The sequence below is a fragment of the Barbus barbus genome (assembly GCF_936440315.1).
Source record: "Barbus barbus genome assembly, chromosome: 31".
Lineage (NCBI taxonomy): Eukaryota > Metazoa > Chordata > Actinopteri > Cypriniformes > Cyprinidae > Barbus > Barbus barbus.
Window position 1 is genome coordinate 11,684,568 of NC_136759.1, and position 20,717 is coordinate 11,705,284.

The window sequence follows — 20,717 nt, forward strand, 5'->3', positions numbered from 1 at the left end:
TATACATATCAGTGTGAGTACTATTGCTGACTATATAAACTGTCAAAATTGTACATAATTTAAACTACTGAACAAACGTTGTCCAAAACTATCCACACTCCATCTAAAATTGACTTTTTTATTATTAAAGTAATTCTAAAAGTTGAAAGAAGTTTTAGAATAGAATAGATCTAGAATTATTCTATATTATTAATTATTATTAGAATGATTAATATATGCAATATAGCCTCCCTCTCTCTATCTCTCTCTCTCTCTCTCTCATAAACTATACCCTGCGTCCCAATGTGCATACTATCCACCCTACCTGCCCTAAATAGTATTGAAAATTACTAATATAACAGAATTTAGGATGGATAATGTGCACATTGGGACGCAGGCCATAAACTATTTCCAGTTTCGATTCAGTGGTGCACGTAAGTCCGCCCCCTGAACTGACGCTCGTCTTTTGATTGGTCGAGACAACTGCTCTTCCGTTGACGACACGGCGCTTATTGGCGGGATGTTGTTAAACCAGCTTGATCCACGCGTAGAATAAACAGATCTCCTCAGAACACTTCAGGAATAAAACATCTTTCATTGACGACATTTCAATGAACTTCGAAAACTCAGAAGTTCCAAAAAGCTTTCATCTGTGCCAACACGTTCATTTACGGTAACTTCCAGACCTGTTTTCCTGTTTGTAACGTTAGCTAACTTACTTCAGATAACGTTAGCTGAGTAAGTTAAATGGTGCATGACATAGAGCTGTTATTTACTTAATTGCAGTTACTTTAATCTCGCTGATAAACTGTTACATAAGTACGTAATATACGCCAGATACATTCTTGTCAGAGAAACAAGATAACACCGAATTACATTTTTGTTTTTTTTTCTGTAGGTCCAATGACAACATTATTGTGCTCGGTTCAGATTTAACCGCATCACACTTATGGCAGCATGTTTGACAATTTCTTTCATCAAATTGACAAAGGTAGACGCTTACAATAATATGAATGAAATTAATATTAAATCTATAGATGTTACCATATATCAAATCTTTGATACTGATCAGATTTATTGTGAATTAAGAGCTTGGACCTCTTAATCCTGATTGGTTTGAGGAGTTGACTGCAAAAGCTTCCAGAGATGAAGTACGTCCTGATAGTTCAACAGTTGAGGAGGAGACAGTCAAAGTACCAGAGACATCAGCCCTGGCCAGTCAGCTGTTTTCTACACCCAAAATATTCAAGCAACAAAGCTTTCAGTCCCCTGCTTCCATTCCTAATGAAGAGTCCCCTTATGAAGGTATCACTGTTGTTGTGTTATGTATGAAGTATGTGCAAATAAAGGATATAGTCCTGTATAATTGTTTTTCCTCCACCCAGTGGCTAATGGAGACTCGTCAGCTTTTCCCTGGACAGAGTCAAGCCCTTGTTTGTTTGGTTCAGCCAAAGACAGGTACTTATATTTATGAGTATGAGAATATGAATTTCATGTGAAATATTAAAGTCAAGCAGAAAGTTTAATGAAAGTTTCTCTCCTATCTTTTGTAGTGAAAGATTTGATAGATCCTCTGAAAAAGCTAGAGGTTGCTTTGGTGAGCGAGTTTTTGATTGTCTTTCATTTTTCTTTTAAAAGTAAAAAAAAGAAAAACAAAACAATACGATTTTGTTTTCTAATATTAAATACTGTACTTTATTTTTTAACAACTTCCATATGTGACACCACAGGCCGTCTGGACACACCAAAAAGGTCTTTGGTAAGTCAACACAAGTTTACAAATCTGGTCATATCATTTTTATTTTATTAATACATTGTCTTCTCAGCAAAAAGTTAATTTTTTATTTTGGCTAATGTCACTCTTATTAAAGCAATAAAGCCCTCTTACCTGTATTTTTTGAACCCACGTCTTCAGTCATCCTGTTTCAGGATCATGTCACATTACAAAAGTAAAGTTGGTTGTAAACACTTTTTCACATTAAATTCAGATGGCATTCTAGACATTAATCATAATGCTGAGTTCTGTTACAGGCACGTTCAGCAAAACAGATATCTGAGAGCCTTGGGGCACAAATCAACCCTGACCTATCCTGGACCAGTTCCTTTAACACCCCATCCTCTTTGACTCCCACTGTGATATTGCGTATGTATGAAAATTAAAATCTTGTCACTTTAAATTAATTTAATAGAGGAGAATGCAAAATGAAATGTAATGGGGGGGAAAAAACAATAAAAATATGAATGTCGAACACAAGTCAGAGTGTTAAAGTCATAAAAAAAATAAATGTTATTAATCCGTTGTGTCTTGAATCCATTGAATTGCATGTGTTGCAATTCTCCTGATCAGAAATGAGCTATTCAGCAAGAGTTATTCTTATTTCTCTTTAGCCAAAACAGAGGAACGGGCTCCATCAAGTGGCCTCAAAGACAAGGAAGCAATTGTAAGTGCAAATCTAAATTTCTAATCTCCATAATTTTGGATTATGCTGCCTGAAATGCTAAGAGCCTGTTTTTACCAACATGTAATCAATGGTGATGGCTTGTTCTCACTCTTATACACACTAGTTTGTGCGGAAACTCTTCCCATCTCTTTCGAAAGGCTCTGCAAGCAATGCAACATTGAGTGATACAACATTAAAACAAGATGGTGAGCGTGACACCATATATTTGAAACTATACAGAAAATAAATAAAATTATTTATTTGAAATGCATACACACATAATTAACTTCAAGACAATTCTGATTATTCTGATCTTTTCTCTTAAACGATAGCCAAAAGTGAGACTATTCAGGCTGATGACCTGGAAGAAAAACCTGTTTGCTCTCCAAGTACATCTCTTGATACAAGCAGTCTGTGGAAGCAGAAGGTTCCCTCTGCTATAGAGGATGGAGACGTCCGCAGCACAGTGCAGAATGTTCTTGATGGTGTTGAGGATGTGTTGTCAATATTCTTCAGTAACAGCACTTCAACTCTGCGAAGAATCAAAACCAAAGAGAGGATCAGAAGGAGAATAACCGATTCCTCAAAGGATGTCAAATCAGATGTTCAAACTTCAGAGCCAGAAGAGAAATTAATGGATGATGTAGGAACAAAAAGCAAAAATAAAGATATCATTCAGTGGACCCCACTAAGTTTATCAGAATCCATTCTTAATGGAGACTGTCCGGACTCGTCTTTGATAAACAATCACAACACTGTAGCATCCAGTGAAACTAATGGTGATACTGTTTTCAACTGCATTGCAGAAAGTAGCCAAACTTTTTCAGAGAGTGTAAGACTCAAGTCTTATCCAGAAGTAGCTCAGTGTCAGAAGACTTTGTTAGACAAATCGCCTGCTTTCATGCTTTCTAGGAAGCCCAGAAAGTTTGTGTATCAAGTGCCAAGTTCAGATCTGTCAAAGACAGTAATTGGACACAAAGAAATTCAACCAGTATGTTTGGGCCAAACACTCAAAGGTAAGGTGTTAAATGTATTACTTTTTCTTATAAATATTTTGTGTGTATTTTGAACAACATTTTTGCTCTGAATTTTACAGAAAATCCCTCCGTGGAAAAGGTGTTTAGTGACCTTAATGAATCCACAGTCGCCAGTGAAAATGCAATCAATTATCATACGCAGCCACAAGACGTCAAACAGTTATCTACAGAAATCCATGATCTTGATCTTGGACTAGATATAACACAGCTTTACAAGGCATTTGCAGAGGATTTCACACAAGAAATAATGCCAGGAGCACTGCTTAACAGGACTGTTCAGTGTGACCGAAATGGCCAAGTGCAACATAAAGCAGAACTTGAGGAGAAGAACGAAGATGGTAGTCACAATGACATCTCTAATTTAGCAGACATATCTGTGACCTCTCCAAACAAATCAACAGTCATGCTTACAACTTTTGAAATCAGTCACGACAGTGGTTGCCCCACCACATTTTCTGATTTGGATGGTACAACAGCCTTGTGCGCAGACATCAAAGAGTTGTTTCCTTCTTTTAAAACGGCAAACGGCAAGGCCATTTCCATACCGGATGAGGCTATAATGAAGGCCAAAGCATCATTAGATGAAGTTGCAGGGGATGTTTTGATCAACACCTTAAATGAAACTACTTCAAAACATTATCAGACAATAGAAACATTGTGCAAATCAGTTTCAGGAAGTATTAATGCAAATCGATCGCCCACAGGACAGTCCATCTTCTCTCACCATGCATCAAGAGTGTGTGTTAGTGATTCTCCAAAGAGTTTGAAAATTAATATTTCAAGCTGCTCTTCACCACAGTCAAATGAATCTGATTATAAAACCAGTTCAAAGAGGAATATTACAGTTTCAAATGTTGGCTTTCAAACAGAGACCCTTTTGAAAGAGAAATTGGGGAGAGGTTCAGACTCCTCAAAGTGCATTCATCAAAATTTGGATTTCAAAATAAGTGCTGAAAGACAGACTGTGTTCGACATTAGCAGCACACACAAACCCACTGCGGTGAACTCCAGCAATGATGGTGATGAAGAGAATGGCACTTTGACTGCATCTCAAAAGGCTGATGTTTCAGAATTGTGCAATCTTTTGGAGGAAGCAAATAGTCAACATGAATTTACCCAATTCAAACCAGCAAATCCTGGCTCAGACAACCACGCTACAGAGAAAGAGTGGGATCCAGATATACTCAACGGAATTGACTTTGATGATAGTTTTAGCTGTGATGTTGTGAAAGGAAAGCATCCCGTCAAGACAGTCGCTTTTTCAGTAAATGGTTCTGATCACATTCAAATTGAAGATGCTGCCAAATTACCATGTAGAATGTCGAAGAAAACCCAAAATGCCGTGGTGCCTTTGTCAGTGACTGAAGACAGTTCTTTAGTTGATACAAAGAGTGTACCGTCTTATTTCAGTGATAATACTCCAGTCAATTGTTTTGGTTTTAAAACCGCTAATAGGACAGCTATAAGCATCTCCGAAAAGAGTTTAAACAATGCAAGGCACTTTTTTGAAGAGGACGAAAAAAATCAAAAAGCCATATTTAATAGGGAAGTCAACCTTGATGTTGGAGTAATAAAGTCAGAGCATGCTGAAACAGAGCCTTCAGCCCACACTTCTGACAGTATGAATACGGAAAATAAAACCTATGTTCAGACTAAACAAGATGGAAATTTCAGCTGTGGAGATGTAAATGGATCTTGTAAAGAGATAAATAAGCAATTGGCAGGAAATGAAGGAACTGAGCAGAATTGTTTGGGTGAAAAAACAGATGTTGTTTGTGTTGACTCCAATAGTCATTTTGGATTTAGTACAGCTAGTGGAGCAAAGCTGAGAGTGTCTGAAAAGTCTCTTCTGCAAGCAAGAAGACTTCTTAATGATGCTGACAGCTTAGAGTCGCCGCAAACTCACAAACTCATTTTCCATGCTTCTGGAAAACACGATACCTCTATGTCAGCAACTAGCCTTAAGAAAACAAAAGCAGTTTCTTGGAGTAATACCTCTATGAAAATAAATCAGCCACACTTAGTAACTGAAATATCTGATGGTGTGGATAATCCTTCCTTCAACAGTGAGAAGGTCTTTCAAGAACAAAAATCTAGCAGTGATCCTAAAGAAGTTATCGCAAAGATTTTTCCCTCAGAAAATGTATCGCCTCAGTCAGAGGAAGGCTTTGGCTTTCAGACTGCCAGTGGGAAAGGAGTTTCCATTTCAGCTGGTGCCCTTAAGAAGGCAAAGGCCATATTTGAAGACTGTGATTTAAATATTGACTTGGAATCTGCGAAAATGGAGGGAACGAATGACAAACTGGATGTTGAACTCAAACAAGTAAATCTATTTACTGCAAATTGTAAAAGTATGATATTTTCAAATGCGTCTCTCATGGAAGCCAACACTGTTCTCAGAGACTCTGACCTGACTGATGACCTCTCGTTGCAGCCCTCTTCAGTCCAGCAACCCCCTCAGGAAGAAGTATGTGAGGAGAACGGTCTTCAGAGTGAATTTTCTAAGCATGCTTCTGAGTTGCTTCCTCCTAACGGCAATTGTGCTTTCAGTACTGCCACTGGTAAGAAGGTGTCCGTCTCAGCTGGGGAACTACAGAGAGCTAAGGATCTGTTGTCGGAGTCTGTTGATGGTTTCTGTTGTGCTGATGGATCTCCAAAGACAAAGCAGGCTGTTGATATCCAAATGGACACTAGCTCTATAAGAAAACACAAAGGATTCTCTACAGCTGGAGGGAAGATGGTGGCTATCTCTGCTGCTGGGCTGCAAAAGGCAAAGAATCTCTTTAGAGATTGTGAAGAGGAGAGTTTATCTTCTGAAGATCTTCAGCACCAAGGTTTCAGTGACGTCTCAAAAAATCCACTGACTAAGGTACCGGCAGTGTTTGCAGGCTCCAGTGATGTCTCCTTCTGCCATGATCATGAGACTGGGAATTCTTCTGGAAAAAGCATAGGATTCTCTACAGCTGGTGGAAAGGAAGTGACTTTCTCTGCTACTGCCCTGCAAAGGGCAAAGAGTCTTTTAAAAGATTGTGAAGAGGAGAGTTTTGTTTCTGTGAATCTTCAGCATCAAGGCTGTAAAGGTTTCAGCACTGCCAGTGGCAAAGAAGTTACTATCTCTGAAAAGGCACTGCGTGAGGTTAGAGTGGCATTTGCAGGTTGTGATGATGACTCCTTGCGTCATGGACCTGAAAATTCTTCAGGAAACAACATAGGATTCTCTACAGCAGGAGGGAAGAAGGTGGCCATCTCTATTACTGCACTTCAGAGGGCCGAGAGTCTTTTTAAAGATTGTGAAGAGGAAAATTTATCATCTAAGGAAGTCCTACCTCAAACTAAGATTTATGAGAGCAGTGAGGACATGGTAGATGGAAACCTAAAGTTTGAACAGCTAAACAAGAAAAATTATGGTTTCAGCACTGCGAGTGGTAAAGGTGTGTGTATATCAAAAGTTGCCCTTGAGGAAGCTTCTAAATTATTCAGAGATTGTGATGCCCAAGTTACTGTTACTGATAGCCAGCTGCTACAGAGCGATTCCTCAAAATGCCATCCTCAACATAAAGACAGACAAACCAAAACCACTCTACATCCTTTGCCATCTAAAGCAACTCAGAATGAACCTGCACAACTAGACTTGCACTCTTTGAATTTTAACAGTTGCACAGATACCCAGCAGAAGTACTTTGAGCAGGAAGCAATGGCTTGCACTAAAGCTTTACTGGCAGATGATGACCTGAATGAATCAGCCAATTTGGCAATGACAGAGGACAAAAAAAGTCCATCTGTTCATGATCTACAGGCACAGGGATCTTTTGCCCAGAACAGAAGGAAGCGTCCATTTGATGCCAGAAATGTTGCAGGTACAGGCTACAGAATGTTTCATGTTTTGAGTCCCCTTGTATGTATGAATGCATTAAAATTTTTAAACTCATTGTATATAATACTTTTTGTTAGATTCACGTCAGCCTCCTTTGAAAAGACAACTTCTCTCAGAGTTTGACCAGACGTTAGATGGAAAGACCTCAGGCCTAACACCACTGAAAACCTGTCCAAACGGTTAGATCCGAAATGCAGAAATACTTCTGCAGGCTTCTGCATTTCAATTTATTATGAGGTGCTATGTTTAACCTGTGTATTTTTTACATTTATTCCCTGTTGTAGGAACTCTAAGAGACAGGCGTGTCTTCAGTTATAATGTCCACCTCAAGCCGAATGTCACTGGTCCAGATTGGTAGGTTGTTTTATTGTTTTAATAGTTAACTCTTTACCATTTAATATCACAAGACATCTTTAAGTCTTACAAGTTCTTTTAAATATACAGGCATCGTGTGGACCAAAAGTCAAATGACCTCGAGCGACCATGTTCAACTGTATCTGTCCAAAACAGACACAACTCAGACCCTAAAGGAGGGGTGTTTGTGCCCCCTTTTCAAAAGGGAATGAAGACTGGGACATCAAACTGTCAAGATGTCTCTAAAGTGTCCACTGGTTTTATACCACCATTCAAGATAGGAAACAAAGAAACAAATGAGCATAGAAATCAAATAGACCAAAATATGACAACTTCTACATCACATAGTGATAGTGTTGCACAATACTGTGATGGGAAGAGTCTACATGAGGGTTCTGACCCTAAACCAAGCACTTCAGTGGAAAGCATACCTTTGAAAATCATGGATGCTGAAGAGAAAGGTAGCAATTTACTATTTTGTATTTTAAATATAAATTGTCTCGTAGTATTGGGATTGTGCCAGTCTGTACAGCCATTTCTACCAATGATATAGAGATGAAAATGAATGATTCTGTGAATATAGCAATGAATCCCTTTTTTTTTTTTTTCTTGGGATTTTAATAGACACACAGGCATGCCGAGAGAGTTTGAACCTAGCCAGGGATATGCAAGACATGAGACTCAGAAAGAAGAAAAAACAGTCTATTCGTCCTCTACCTGGCAGCCTTTACCTTGCTAAGACTTCTGGTGTCACCAGGACAGGTCTGAGAGATGCTGTGGGACGCAAATGTCCTGGTCAATACACACAGGAGGAGGTACATTTTGATAACTTTTTTGATACCTAATTATGCCACTGTGTTTTAAGTCACTGCAAAACTATACTTTGGAGGAGGTACAGTTCAGTTACTATAATTGTTTTTGTATCTTTCTCCATCTCAGCTGTATCAGTATGGTGTACATCACAATGTCTTACAAATAACAAGTGAAAATGCTGAATCATTCAGATTTGACTGTAATGACTACTTCAAACACGAGCTCCTTATGGAGTCTGGTGGTCTCCAGCTGGCAGATGGAGGCTGGTTGGTTCCAGACAATAAGGGTACTGTGGGCAAAGACGAATTTTATAGGTAAACATATGGTGCATTTGAACAATATTAATACAAACAGCATGTAGGTCTACAAGTACATCTTGCAGCACAACAGTTTTCATGGAATTACTTTGGATAATGTACCTTTTTTCGCCAGAGCATTTTGTGACACCCCTGGTGTTGATCCCAAATTGATCAGTGAAGCCTGGGTATTCAACCATTATCGATGGATTGTATGGAAACGGGCCTCCATGGAAAGAACCTTTCCAGATTTGATGGGTAGTCTATGTTTGACTCCAGAGCAAGTACTTCTGCAGCTAAAATTCAGGTACTGAATCTTAGTAAAGCACTTTTTCACCCCAAATTTTTCAAACATAACTCTTAACTGTTTGGTGTTGGCACTTAGATATGATGTGGAGGTGGACCACAGTCGGAGATCTGCACTCAGGAGGATCATGGAGAGGGACGACACTCCAGCTAAGACATTAGTGCTCTGTGTATGTGGTGTTGCTCAAACTTGTCAAAATCCAGAAAAGCCAATGAAAGATGACAAAACTCCTAATGCAAAAATGGAGTCCTGTGTGGTCTGGCTCACAGATGGCTGGTATTCCATCAAAGGCATGTTAGACCCTCCGCTCTCTGCCATGCTAAACAAGGGCCGTCTCCGAATCGGTGATAAGATTGTGAGCAGTGGAGCCGAGTTGGTTGGTTCCCAAGAAGCCTGTCCTCCACTGGAAGCTCCTGAATCTCTGATGCTAAAGGTTAAGTTGGAGTTCAACTAAGATGGTCAGTGACTGATAAATCCTGACAGATTTGATTTGTCATTTTTTTGAATTTCAGATTTCAGCCAACAGCACAAGACGAGCTCGGTGGGACACTAAATTGGGGTACCACCATGACCCTCGGCCAATCAGCCTCCCACTATCATCACTGTTCACTGCTGGAGGGGTTGTGAGCTGTGTGAACATTGTGGTGTTGAGAAGTTACCCCACTCAGGTCTGCTCTACTTCAGATGCTATGAATGAGACGCTTTGAGTAAAAGCTTGGTGTATTATTTTGCTTTTGTACCAAATAAATGATTTGGTTTGTCATCAAACAGTGGATGGAGAAGAAGCCCAATGGTCTCTTTATATTTCGCAACGATCGTGCAGAAGATCGAGAGGCCAGAAAACACAGCAACTCCAAGCACAAATCCATGGATCTTCTTATTTCCAAAATACAGACCCAAATCGAAAAAGAAATGGAGGGTAGGATTTTTACTTGTTTTTTTTTTTAGTTACATTAAATTTTGTAGAGGTTTGTATGCAAGCATATAAGGATCACAAGGATCGATGGGTATTTTTCCTCCATGTATAAGGTAAAAAGAAAAGTCGACGCCAAAGGAGGACATTTAGTCGACATGAGATCGAATCTCTGCAGGATGGGGAAGAGTTGTATGAGGCAATGGAGAGCGATCCTGCTGTTGAGGTTAATTTTTGTCAACATTTTAATGCATTTTTTGCTTATTTTCACCAATTGGTAGTAAACACCAGTAGTAGTCAATAAATCAGCACTGTCAGTATAACCTTTTAATAAATCTTTTCACGTAGACCCATCTAAGTGCGAGACAGATGTATGCAGTGCATAAGTACAGACGCTGTTTGGAGGAAAGGAGACAGGCAGAGCTTCAGGAGCGTGTGCAGAAGGTTGTAATGGAAGCCCAGGAGGCTGAGGGTGGGTGTCCTAATCGTGATGTCACTCCTGTTTGGAAGCTCCGCATTACTGATGCCAATGACCTGCAGAGCAACTGTGGTGAGCCAAGTGGATATCACTTTTACTATTTGTTTAGGTGTTGAAGGAGCCAATTTAACATGTTTTTTGTTTTTCATCTCCTAGTTTACACCCTGAATATCTGGCGCCCATTGCAAGACTTGTATGGCTTGCTAAGAGAGGGCCATAGATATAGGGCTTATCACCTCGCCACATCAGAGGGGAAGAAACTCTCAGGCATTGCTCACATTCAGCTCACTGCCACCAAGAAAACATTCTTCCAGGAAGTTGAGGTAAATTAAATGTTTAGCAACTTTGCTCCCACCACAGACTGACTACTTCCTTGCTTTCATTAAAGCATATGAAATTTTCATACATAAAATGTGATTGAGCCAGGTGTCTCCAGAATGGTTGCATCAGCATTTCCGTGCTCGAGAATGCGTACGCTTCAGAGAACTTCAAAACCCTCAATTCAGCTCACCTTGTGGGGAGGTGGACATTGTGGGATGCATTGTCTCCATAGAAGGCAAACAAGGTAAATTTCATTAATTCCTCTACCACTACCAGTTTCCTCAATCCTTTATATCTTCAAACGCATTGTGACTGTTTGAACGTTTTCTCAGGCCATCCCCCATTACTGCATCTTGTGGATGAGAACTTTTACCTGGTCTCTGTGAGAACCTACAGTAGTCTGGAGCAGTTAGCTGTAGAAGAGCTGGTAAAGCTGCGAGCACTGGTCGCTCTTAGTAATCTTCAGGTGAGGCCGCACTCTGGGCCTGTGCCAAGCCTTTATGCAGGAGAACAAGCAGTATTCTCCATAAACCCCAAAGAATCCCATCTGCAAGAAGCTATGACCTGTCTGAAGACTTTTGTCCAGGTTAATGAATCAGCTTTTAAACTTTTGTTTTTAAGGACTATCAAAGAGTGATTCCTCATGTCTTTTGTTGTTGCTTATTAGACTTGTATTCGTTGTTTACACAGACTTGTGAGCGTTTTTTCAGCATTGCGGAGGAGAAGGTCTCAGATGTGGTTCCTTCAGGTGTCTTGGGTTCTTTTCAGTCTCCAAGAACTCCTGGTGTGCAGTCCAATCCAAAAGTTAATGGCAGAGTTAGTATGAGTTTTCTTTTTATGTGGTGAAAGATTGGTTTTATTAGTGGTGCTTGTTACAGCACGTGTTACTGTAATTGTTAACTCCAACTGTTTGTTCTATACACATGAAAGCACCTACATCTTCAGAAAAAAAAAAAAGTAGCAGTAACTGGTCAATTACTAATTGTATACAGATGTCCACAACACTACAATTTTAATAAAGGAATTATTGTGTTATATCACTTTTATTGTTAAAAGTAATCTTTATAATAATAATAATAGTAATTATTAATTGTTAACATTTATTCGATTACACGCAAATATACACAACCATTCAAAAGTTTAAGGTTAGTAAGAAATAAGTAAATAAATTAATACTTTTATTCATCATGAATTAAACTGATCAACAGTAAAGAATTTAATAATGTTACAAAAGGATTTAGATTTCAAATAAATGCTGTTCTTTTGAAATTTCAGTTTGTCAAAAAATTCTGAATTTTTTTTTTGGATCAGTTTCCACAAAAATATTAAGCAGCACAACTGTTTTCAAATAAGACCTTAATGGTCTTAATTGACTTTATTGATCTGTTCATTTTTATTTCATATTTATGTATGTTCACTAGAAACAATATCAATGTATTGTTCCTTGTGTTGAAATTCCCAGGTAACCCCACAGCAGAAAAGCAGCGTTTTCTCAACTTTCACTCCTCTGAATAGAAGAACTCCTGCATCTGCATGTAACAGCGAGGGAAAAGATCCCAAAACTTTGAAAAGAAGATGTGGTTTGGATTACCTGTCACGTATCCCGTCCCCTCCACCCCTCACTCCTCTAAAAACTACAGCTTCTCCTTGCGTTAACAGGACCTTCAATCCCCCACGGAGATCTGTGACTCCCAGACCTCCACAGAACGAGTCACCTCGAGCCTCATGTCCCCCACCGGGAGAGGACAAGTGGGTGCATGATGAAGAGCTGGTGATGATAGACACCCAGGCGTTACTGGAAGGCTGATGGGGAAAAGGGTGACTCTCCTGGTGAAACACTAATTGTGAGTTGAAACACAAGAATAAATTCCAGCATTTAAGGCATTGAGAAATATGGGTAATGAAAGCACTATTTCTACTGTTGGCAGAAAATGCAAATGGCACTGCTGTCTTTGCTCTGTTGTTGCCTGGTTTACTGTGGTTCTCTGATGGTAAATAACATGAAAGAGATGTACTTTTTTACAACTACTGTAATCATTTTTAAACTTCTTTCTTGTTATACGTGATTGTACTACTATAAGTACGGAAGTTAGCAATGTTCAGGCGAAAAAAAAGTGTAAAGTATATGTAAAAAGTATATGTTTATATATTTTAATTTTTATTAAAAGATGGAAAGTAATTTTGTGTGGAGGTCATATCACATTCTGTTTTCGAAATGTTTCTATTAATAAACAGCAGGTGGCGCCTTAACACTTGCCTTTGACTTGCAGCGAACATTTTAACTCTGTAGGAAGTTTGTGAAATCCTATCTGCCATTTTCATATTAAATCTGAAGAAATGAGAATGGAACAAGTAATATGAATATATTGCTTAACCACCAAATATTGGCACCGAAGAAAGCCGTGGGCATTACAAACACACTTCTCTTGATCTCGCTGGCAAACTCACTGTCAAGCTTTTTTAACAGACCGCAAAGGCAGACAAAGGGATTTCTTCTCTTCCAAACAGAACATTGTCATATTTAATAATCTGTGATCATAATATTACAATTCCAGGCATTTACCCTAGGGAAAATATAGAATGTGGCTGCTTGCTCTTCAGATCAGTTTTAAGGATTTTTGAAATCTAGAAGCAACCCCATAATCTGTTCGCTCATCAAGGAATGCTTCAGAAAACCACAGACATGCCAGATTTGCAGTTAGCTGCCATCAGTGGCTTTCCTCCACAGTGTTCAGTTTTACATCTATCATCTATCATTGAGAATGTGCTGACTCAGCACACGTCCAGCTCTATTTTAAGATCTCTGGCCCACAATGATAAAGATAGCTGACACTCCTGTTGTGTTGCACAGAGACATTAATGATGATATCTGTTAGTGGTTGACAGAGAATAGCATTATCGTGCCCAAAAATGTTTCCATGAGCCCAGCTCTGAAAATACTTGTGGTACAATGAATTCTAAAGTCTAGAGAATTTTTTTTTGTTTTTTAAATGTGATTTTATTCCTGTTATGGCAAAGCTCAATTGTCAGCAGCCATTACTCCAGTCTTTAGTCACAGCTGTGCGGGCTTAATGTTTGGATAAACTCATGTCTTTACTTTATCGATCAAATTAATACATCCTTGCTAAAGAAAAGCCCAAAAAAAGAAAACAAAACAGTTGGAGTTTGGGAGTAATTAAAATAGTGTGTGTTGTTTTTTTATTTTTTGCTGCATGAGACCACAGGGTTAAAATCTGTTTAGTGTTTGTCATGTTTTCCCACATTTAGGTTTGTCTTTCCATGTGAGAGTCATCATTTTTGTGAATTGCCTCTAGAGGCCTGATGGGCTGCTTTCAGGCAGCTGCTCAGAATTTAGTTTTCTCTTGTGCAGCCATTTGAATTATTGCATATGTCTATATTTCCTGTCACTTCAGAATATTTTTGTTGTAACTTTTATGTTTTCTCGTGCCAAGGTTTCTCAGCCAGCCGTTTGTTCCACCCAGAATCAAACCTGCAGTCTTTGTGTTTGTAGTCTTGATCTTAACCCATAATGCTATCAGGGCCCCACGATCTTTGACTATCAGTACATTTGTACTTTCCGACAGAGTACATAAAGCAGGGCTTAATTACCACTCTTACAACATTAAAACCTAAAGCCGTCTTCATCCGCTCTGAGCTGCCCTAATCCAGCCTCTTAGGCTGATTCTGGCTGCCCTCTCCCTTGACTCTGCTGAATGAGACCTGATGGAGAGGTGGAAAGAGATGAATGAAAGAACCTAAAGGGGGACGATGACGGGGAGAGGACATTTGATAGTCCCATATCCTCTTTGCAACCCCACCAGACTGAATGAATTAAGGGTCCCGCTTAGCTGTAGCATTGGAGAGCTAGATACAAGAGCTGTGATTTAGACTAGACTGTATCTAATAACAACTCATTCAAGAACTGTGGTCTGGGCAGAATTTTAGCAGCAGCTGTAAAACACCAAAGCACCAAGAAATTCACCCCCCAACACAAAAAAAAAAACAGAGGGACACTAAAATGTAACTTCAAGTAGCTAATAGCTTATGGACTAGAAGTGAAGTAGGTTCATATCCGCAATTTTCCACACTTGATGAACACAGAAAATGTATGGATTTTATTTATCTATTTATAAATTTTTTTGCAACATTACAAAATTGTGAACAAATTTGAATCATAAAGAGTTGAAAAATGGAAAGATCCATTTTTGGTTTCTCAAAGAACCTTTCAGCAAGTTTCTTGCACCATTTTTTTTCTGCAGCGCCCCACACAGCTACTGAATCTACAGCTCAAATGACTCCTTTGAGCAGGTTCTTTTAGTGAATCAAAAACATACATTGCAAGTGTAGTCCAGTTCTCAAATGAGTGACTCGACTCATATGAGCCACTTCTTTTAGTGAATCAAAAACACACAAACTAACTGTTTGATCATATGACAATATGTAATTAAAGATAAACACATGTTTTGATGTTCATCCGGTATTGTTGGTAAATATATAGTACACTTTGACAATTATTTTAAATGTAGGCTATATATTATTATATTAGTGTCATCATTTGGATTTGGAATTGCATTTCCTTTCAAAATATATATATTTTTTAAATAACTAAGAATTCTTAATGTTTTTTTTTTTATATATACAAATCCCATCCAATGGGCCTGTTTTCTTTCATTGAGATTCCTTTTCTTCAGATTGCTTTAATTAAACCTTGTGATTGGCATTTGGTCAAGCACTTCTATTTCAAGCACTTCAAGATCTTCCTGTTCCAGTACCTTTGACTCTTTGAACTTTCGCTCTCAAATCATCCTTTCACTCCTCCTCTTTTTATTTAATTTCCATCTCTTCCTCCATAACCCTCCACTGCGCCTCTCCTGCCCCTCTTCAAGCAGATTTGCAGTGGAAATGAGCTTCACAGGCTGTTGACCTTGAAGACCCACCACCTGAGGTCTGGACCAGCGGAGCTCACAGTGTGACCCTCGACTTCACCCAGCTGTAAATCTTTTTACGCTCACTTTTTTCAACTTTAAGCTCACGAACATGCGCAGGGAAATGAGGATGTGCAATTTTGTTCAGGATTAGGAGTTTGGGGTTTTGTGACTGGGTTAGTTTAACTATCAGAGTTTATTTTCCGTTCCGAACGAGAGTCCCATTTGATTCGCTTACGAGGAAGCAGAGTATCGATGGTCCATGCAGCTTGTGGAGAAAATGACTTGGAGATGCTAGAAGTCATAAAACGTGAAAATTAAACAACAGTTAAGTGAAGTGTCTCGTTCCCTGGGCATCATTAATTTTTCCGTCAGAACCGTTTAGAGCAGATTGTCCTTGTAAATAAATACTGTACCACTTTAATGGAACTCAATCTTGGCATGTTCTCCTGACGTCAACACCTCCTTTGTTTCCAAAACCTTTTCATTCTACACTCTTAAAAATCAAGGTTCCCCTTTAGTGAACAGTTCTTTAAAAAAAGATTTTTTTTTTTGTGTGAAGAACATTTTTAAATATCTAAAGAACCTGTTGTGGAATGAAAAGGTTCCATGGATGTTAAAGGCTCTTCATAGAACCATAGATGCCAACAAATAATCTTCCTATGAGTGTAGACTCCAAACCCTGGCTTTTATTGATCACTTGACACTGTTTATAGTCACAATAACAAATGTTAAATGTTCCTTTTCTGTTGATGAAGTAGAAAAATATTGCTGGATGACCTTTTGGCTCATGCTTGCTTCAATTCTGCTGACAATTTCTTCTCTTTAATCTTTCCCATATGTTTTCTGTCACTAATTATATTAGCTTAAGCGTTTGTTGTGATTCTTATGTGGCCTTGTTCTTATGTAAAGCTAATGAAGTCATCGAGATGTACAATCAGAGTTTAATCAGTTCGAGGCTTCTCAGGATTAAAAAGAAGGTGGCGGAGAGGTTGAAGGCATTGTGGGATGATGTCTCTGCTGCTTAGAAACAGCATGAGATCTCATGACGTACATCAGCATGACATTTGTGGAAGAAGGGGTGAAATATCATACTAATTGTGTTACTACTTACACACCTCGAGATCTTCTGCTTTTCTCTTCGGGCAAAAAAATAGAATCCTATACGAAATCCTAAACGCCTTCCTATATGAAAATAAATTTTGCCTCGCAATTTAAAATCACTTCTGTGGTTTATGGTTTCTGTGTAACAGATGGTGATTTGCTTGCATTGTTTTACCCTCTCCAGTCAGTGTCTTGGATGCCCACACACCTTACTTGCGGTGGGTGATCTCATATCTTCCACAGTAAATACTCAAGCTGTGAGTAATTCTGCCAAGCATCATTATGTCCTGCTCTTGGCCGTTGTGCATCATTAGAACCTGTTACCAGAGTACTCAGGCCTCCCAGAGGGCCCTGGAGGTGTTTTCTTAAGTCCCACACCAGAGGAAACGGCGTGGCTTATGCTGCCTTTTCCGGCCTGTAAACGCTGCATTTATTTTCAAAACTCTCTTCTGAAAATATCTCCTCTCTAAAACAAGATGCCATGCTCCGAAAGACTGCCAAGCGCTAACCATCTTACCAAAAGATGTAGAGAGAGAGGGAATCAAATAAAAAGGAGTATGTTCAAATTAAAAAGAGATTGGGTAGTGTTAGGAAATGTTGGGTGAGTTGGGAGTCGGATTGGAAAACAAGTTTCCTGCATTGTTTCTTCAATAATGATGCAATTCCGCTACTGAATCTACACCACTGTAGTTCAATTCCCATTCAAATGATTCTTTTGAGCTGATTCATTTAGTGACTCAAAACAAATGACTCGCAAACCATTTTTTTTAGGGAATCAAAAACATATGGCTTTGGAGATAGACACTGTGGTATTTCATAAATGTTAATGAATTAAATGTTACCACATTTTTGTTTTAGTTTTGTTGTTTACTATATTGGATTTCATTTGTTGATTATTTCTTAAATGACCATGAAACATTATTTAATGGCTTTAAACTCTTTTTAAATATTTATTGTTAAAACCATCTCATCATTACATTTCATTTTCCAAAAATGTATTCCTTTTAAGTATTTAAACATTTATTATTGGTTCCATTAATGAACCCGAATCATTCAGTTCCTCATGATGTCCATCCCTAGTTGGGATAAATCTTTTTCCAGACAAACTAGTGGGCCTAGTATTGTCTATTGGCTTAAAGCTTAAAAACTAACAAAATGCCCCAATATTTTGACAAATTTGTCATTTTGATTTGACCGCCATCGAAATTTTGAATATTTTAACGTAATTAACGTAAACGTTGTTGATTGCATAGTAATGGTAGTCCACCAAATGGCGGAAGATGGTAACTCGGGGAGAAGAATTGCTGAATAAATTGTTGTTATTGTTATCTTTGCACACACACAAAACGTGTTCTCGTAGCTTCGTAAAATTATGGTTGAACCCCTGATGACACATGGACTATTTTACCGATGTCCTTGCTACGTTTCTGTGCATTGATCGTGGTAATATCCTTGCTGTCTATGGAGGGTCAGAGAGCTCTCAGATTCCATTAAAAATATCTTAATTTATGTTCCGAAGATGAACAAAGGTCTTACAGGTTTGAAACGACATGAGGACGAGTAATTAATGACAGATTTTTGGGCGAATTAACCCTTTAAGCATTATCATTACTTTTGTTAAACACTTGGTTCTTTTTCAGAAGGAGGTGCTTTCTTGAAATGGAAGTGGAATATGTATAGTACTTTTTTTCTTTCAGAGGACGTCCCGCCTAAACAGTCACCACAGAAGCAGCTGTCCCGATCAGAGCGCACCACAGGTTTTACAGTGACGTTGTTTTGCCTTGGCTGCATGCGCCTGGTGTCCTGTCATAACACGGCAGCCAAATCTGCATAAGGGATCAAAGATCAGTTCCCTCCTGACAAACAGCCAAACACATTGCAATTACAAATATCTGGCGTCAGCTGGGTACAGATGTCAGGCCGTGCCCACACCCCTAAAACCATCAGGATGCGGTCCAGATGTGAAGAGGTCCGTCTCACGTAAGATACAGATGTTGTGTTTCTCAAGACCACCGCAAGGCAAACTGTGCTTTTGTCTGAAGTACTTTTTAAATTTAGATTGTTTTGCTACACCCCGTTTGCATGTGAAGCTGTGGGACAGGCTACAAACAGTCACTGAGAATGAGATTCAATTAGAGTTGATGGTGTTTAGCAAAACAACACTGAGAATCTGCAGTTTTAACGTCAGTCTGTTGGCTTTGCTTTGCTAGGCTTGCATTTGATCAGGCTGAAGTAAAGCAACAACAAATAATGCTGAATGTAACATCAATTTTAGATTCAATTACAGTTCACAAGTGTGAATCAATTCCATTTTCAAATTGGTTTAACTGACTGAGCTGGCGAATTGTCAATATGTACTTTATATACGCTAGTTTTAGAAAGTTTGGTCGGTAAGATATTTTTAATATTAATGCTCACTAAGGCAGCATTTCTTTATCATAAATGCAGTAAAAGCGGTAATATGAAATATTATTAAAATTTTAAAATAACTCTATTTTAAGTAATTTATTCCTTTTAAGAATTTTCAGCAACATTACTCCAGTTTTCAGTGTCACATGATACTTCAGAAATCATTTGGTGCTCAAGAAACTTTTTATAACTATCAGTGCTGAAAAGATGTGTGCTGTTTAATATTTTTGTGGAAACTGTGATATTTTTCCCCCCTCAGGATTCTTTGATGAATAGAAAGAGTTCAAAAGAACATCATTTATTAAAACAGTCTAAGTAAATGAATGAATGAATGTAAAAAAGGCCTTACTTTCATAAAAATTTTTTTTATAAAAATGCATTTAGCATTTTTATGCCTTCAGAAGACTTCAAATGCGTTTGTGGTATGTATTCTATCAATGTTTCTGTGTCATGAGAACTGAACTGACTGTGGCATTAGTCGAGCAACTTTCATCATCTTTAAACATGTTCTCATTATGTCACTCTGTTCAACATTGCTGAGCGCTTCCCATGCAAGATTACACATCTTTCTAAATTGGATTAATGCAGATGGGAAATCTCACAGGTGCGAGTGGGAATCTAATGAAGGCGCAGGTGCAAATGAAATCATTCCTGAATTCTCCTAGGATGTTTCAATCAGTCCACAGGTTACTGTCACTTCCTGAAATTGAGTCTCAAAGGACATAAAAAGATGCCAAATCAGTATTCCTTGTGTTGGCTGTGACCAAGGTGACGTCCTGTTTCAGATGTTTATCTGATTATGGGTTTATATCATTTTATGCAACCTGCCTGCTGTACTGGAAAGAACAGTGGAAATTTCTATTTTGCAAATATCATTTACATGCTAGATTACACATGAGATATAGATAGACACCTGCGGATTGATTTGGATTCATACTCTCCTATGTGTGGGAAATCTTGACTTAAGAGGTTTATATTTAAATGCTGTACTTTTGAGCTTTCTATTCATTAATAGCCAAAATCAGCATATGTGACCCTGGACCACAAAACCAGTCATAAGGGTTGAATTTTTTAAAATTGAGATTTATACATCATCTGAAAGCTGAATATATAAAATGGTTTAATTTTTGTGAAAATCTGGAATCTGAGGGTGCAAAAAAAATCTAAATATTGAGAAAATCGCCTTTAAAGTTGTCCAAGTGAAGTTCTTAGCAATGCATATTGCATATCAAAAATTGCATTGTTTTGAAAATTGCAAAAATTGAAGTTTTGATATATTTACAGTAGGAAATGTACAAAATATCTTCATGAAACATGATCTTTACTTAATATCCTAATGATTTTTGGCATAAAAGAAAAATCAATAATTTTGACCCAAACAATGTATTTTTGGCTATTGCTACAAATATACCCCAGCGACTTAAGACTGGTTTTGTGGTCCAGGCTGACATATTAGAAAGATTTCT

At 38.3% G+C, this 20,717-nt stretch overlaps 1 protein-coding gene across 3 annotated transcripts; it reads left to right on the top strand.

The window, feature by feature from the left end:
- Positions 1 to 466: 466 nt before the first annotated feature.
- Positions 467 to 18,604, top strand: LOC306851856 (uncharacterized protein; the record flags this gene model as incomplete). 3 transcript variants are annotated; one of them, XM_079388331.1, is made up of 28 exons in its annotated part: positions 467 to 652; positions 878 to 970; positions 1,069 to 1,284; positions 1,365 to 1,437; positions 1,533 to 1,576; positions 1,710 to 1,738; positions 2,011 to 2,122; positions 2,368 to 2,420; positions 2,545 to 2,626; positions 2,753 to 3,436; positions 3,517 to 7,314; positions 7,409 to 7,510; positions 7,616 to 7,685; positions 7,776 to 8,146; positions 8,310 to 8,500; positions 8,625 to 8,812; positions 8,931 to 9,101; positions 9,180 to 9,534; positions 9,614 to 9,769; positions 9,873 to 10,020; positions 10,131 to 10,240; positions 10,363 to 10,564; positions 10,649 to 10,815; positions 10,919 to 11,057; positions 11,146 to 11,399; positions 11,504 to 11,629; positions 12,276 to 12,657; positions 18,540 to 18,604. In XM_079388331.1, 26 exons carry the CDS (start codon positions 937 to 939, stop codon positions 12,618 to 12,620), a joined length of 8,220 nt encoding a protein of 2,739 aa, XP_079244457.1. In that variant the 3' UTR covers positions 12,621 to 12,657; positions 18,540 to 18,604. The 3 variants fall into 3 exon arrangements, with proteins under 3 accessions (XP_079244457.1, XP_079244456.1, XP_079244458.1); XM_079388330.1 differs by lacking the exon at positions 18,540 to 18,604 and having other exon boundaries at positions 12,276 to 13,084; XM_079388332.1 differs by lacking the exons at positions 467 to 652; positions 878 to 970; positions 1,069 to 1,284; positions 18,540 to 18,604 and adding an exon at positions 1,895 to 1,928 and having other exon boundaries at positions 1,371 to 1,437; positions 12,276 to 13,084.
- Between the last annotated feature and the right edge of the window lie 2,113 nt (positions 18,605 to 20,717).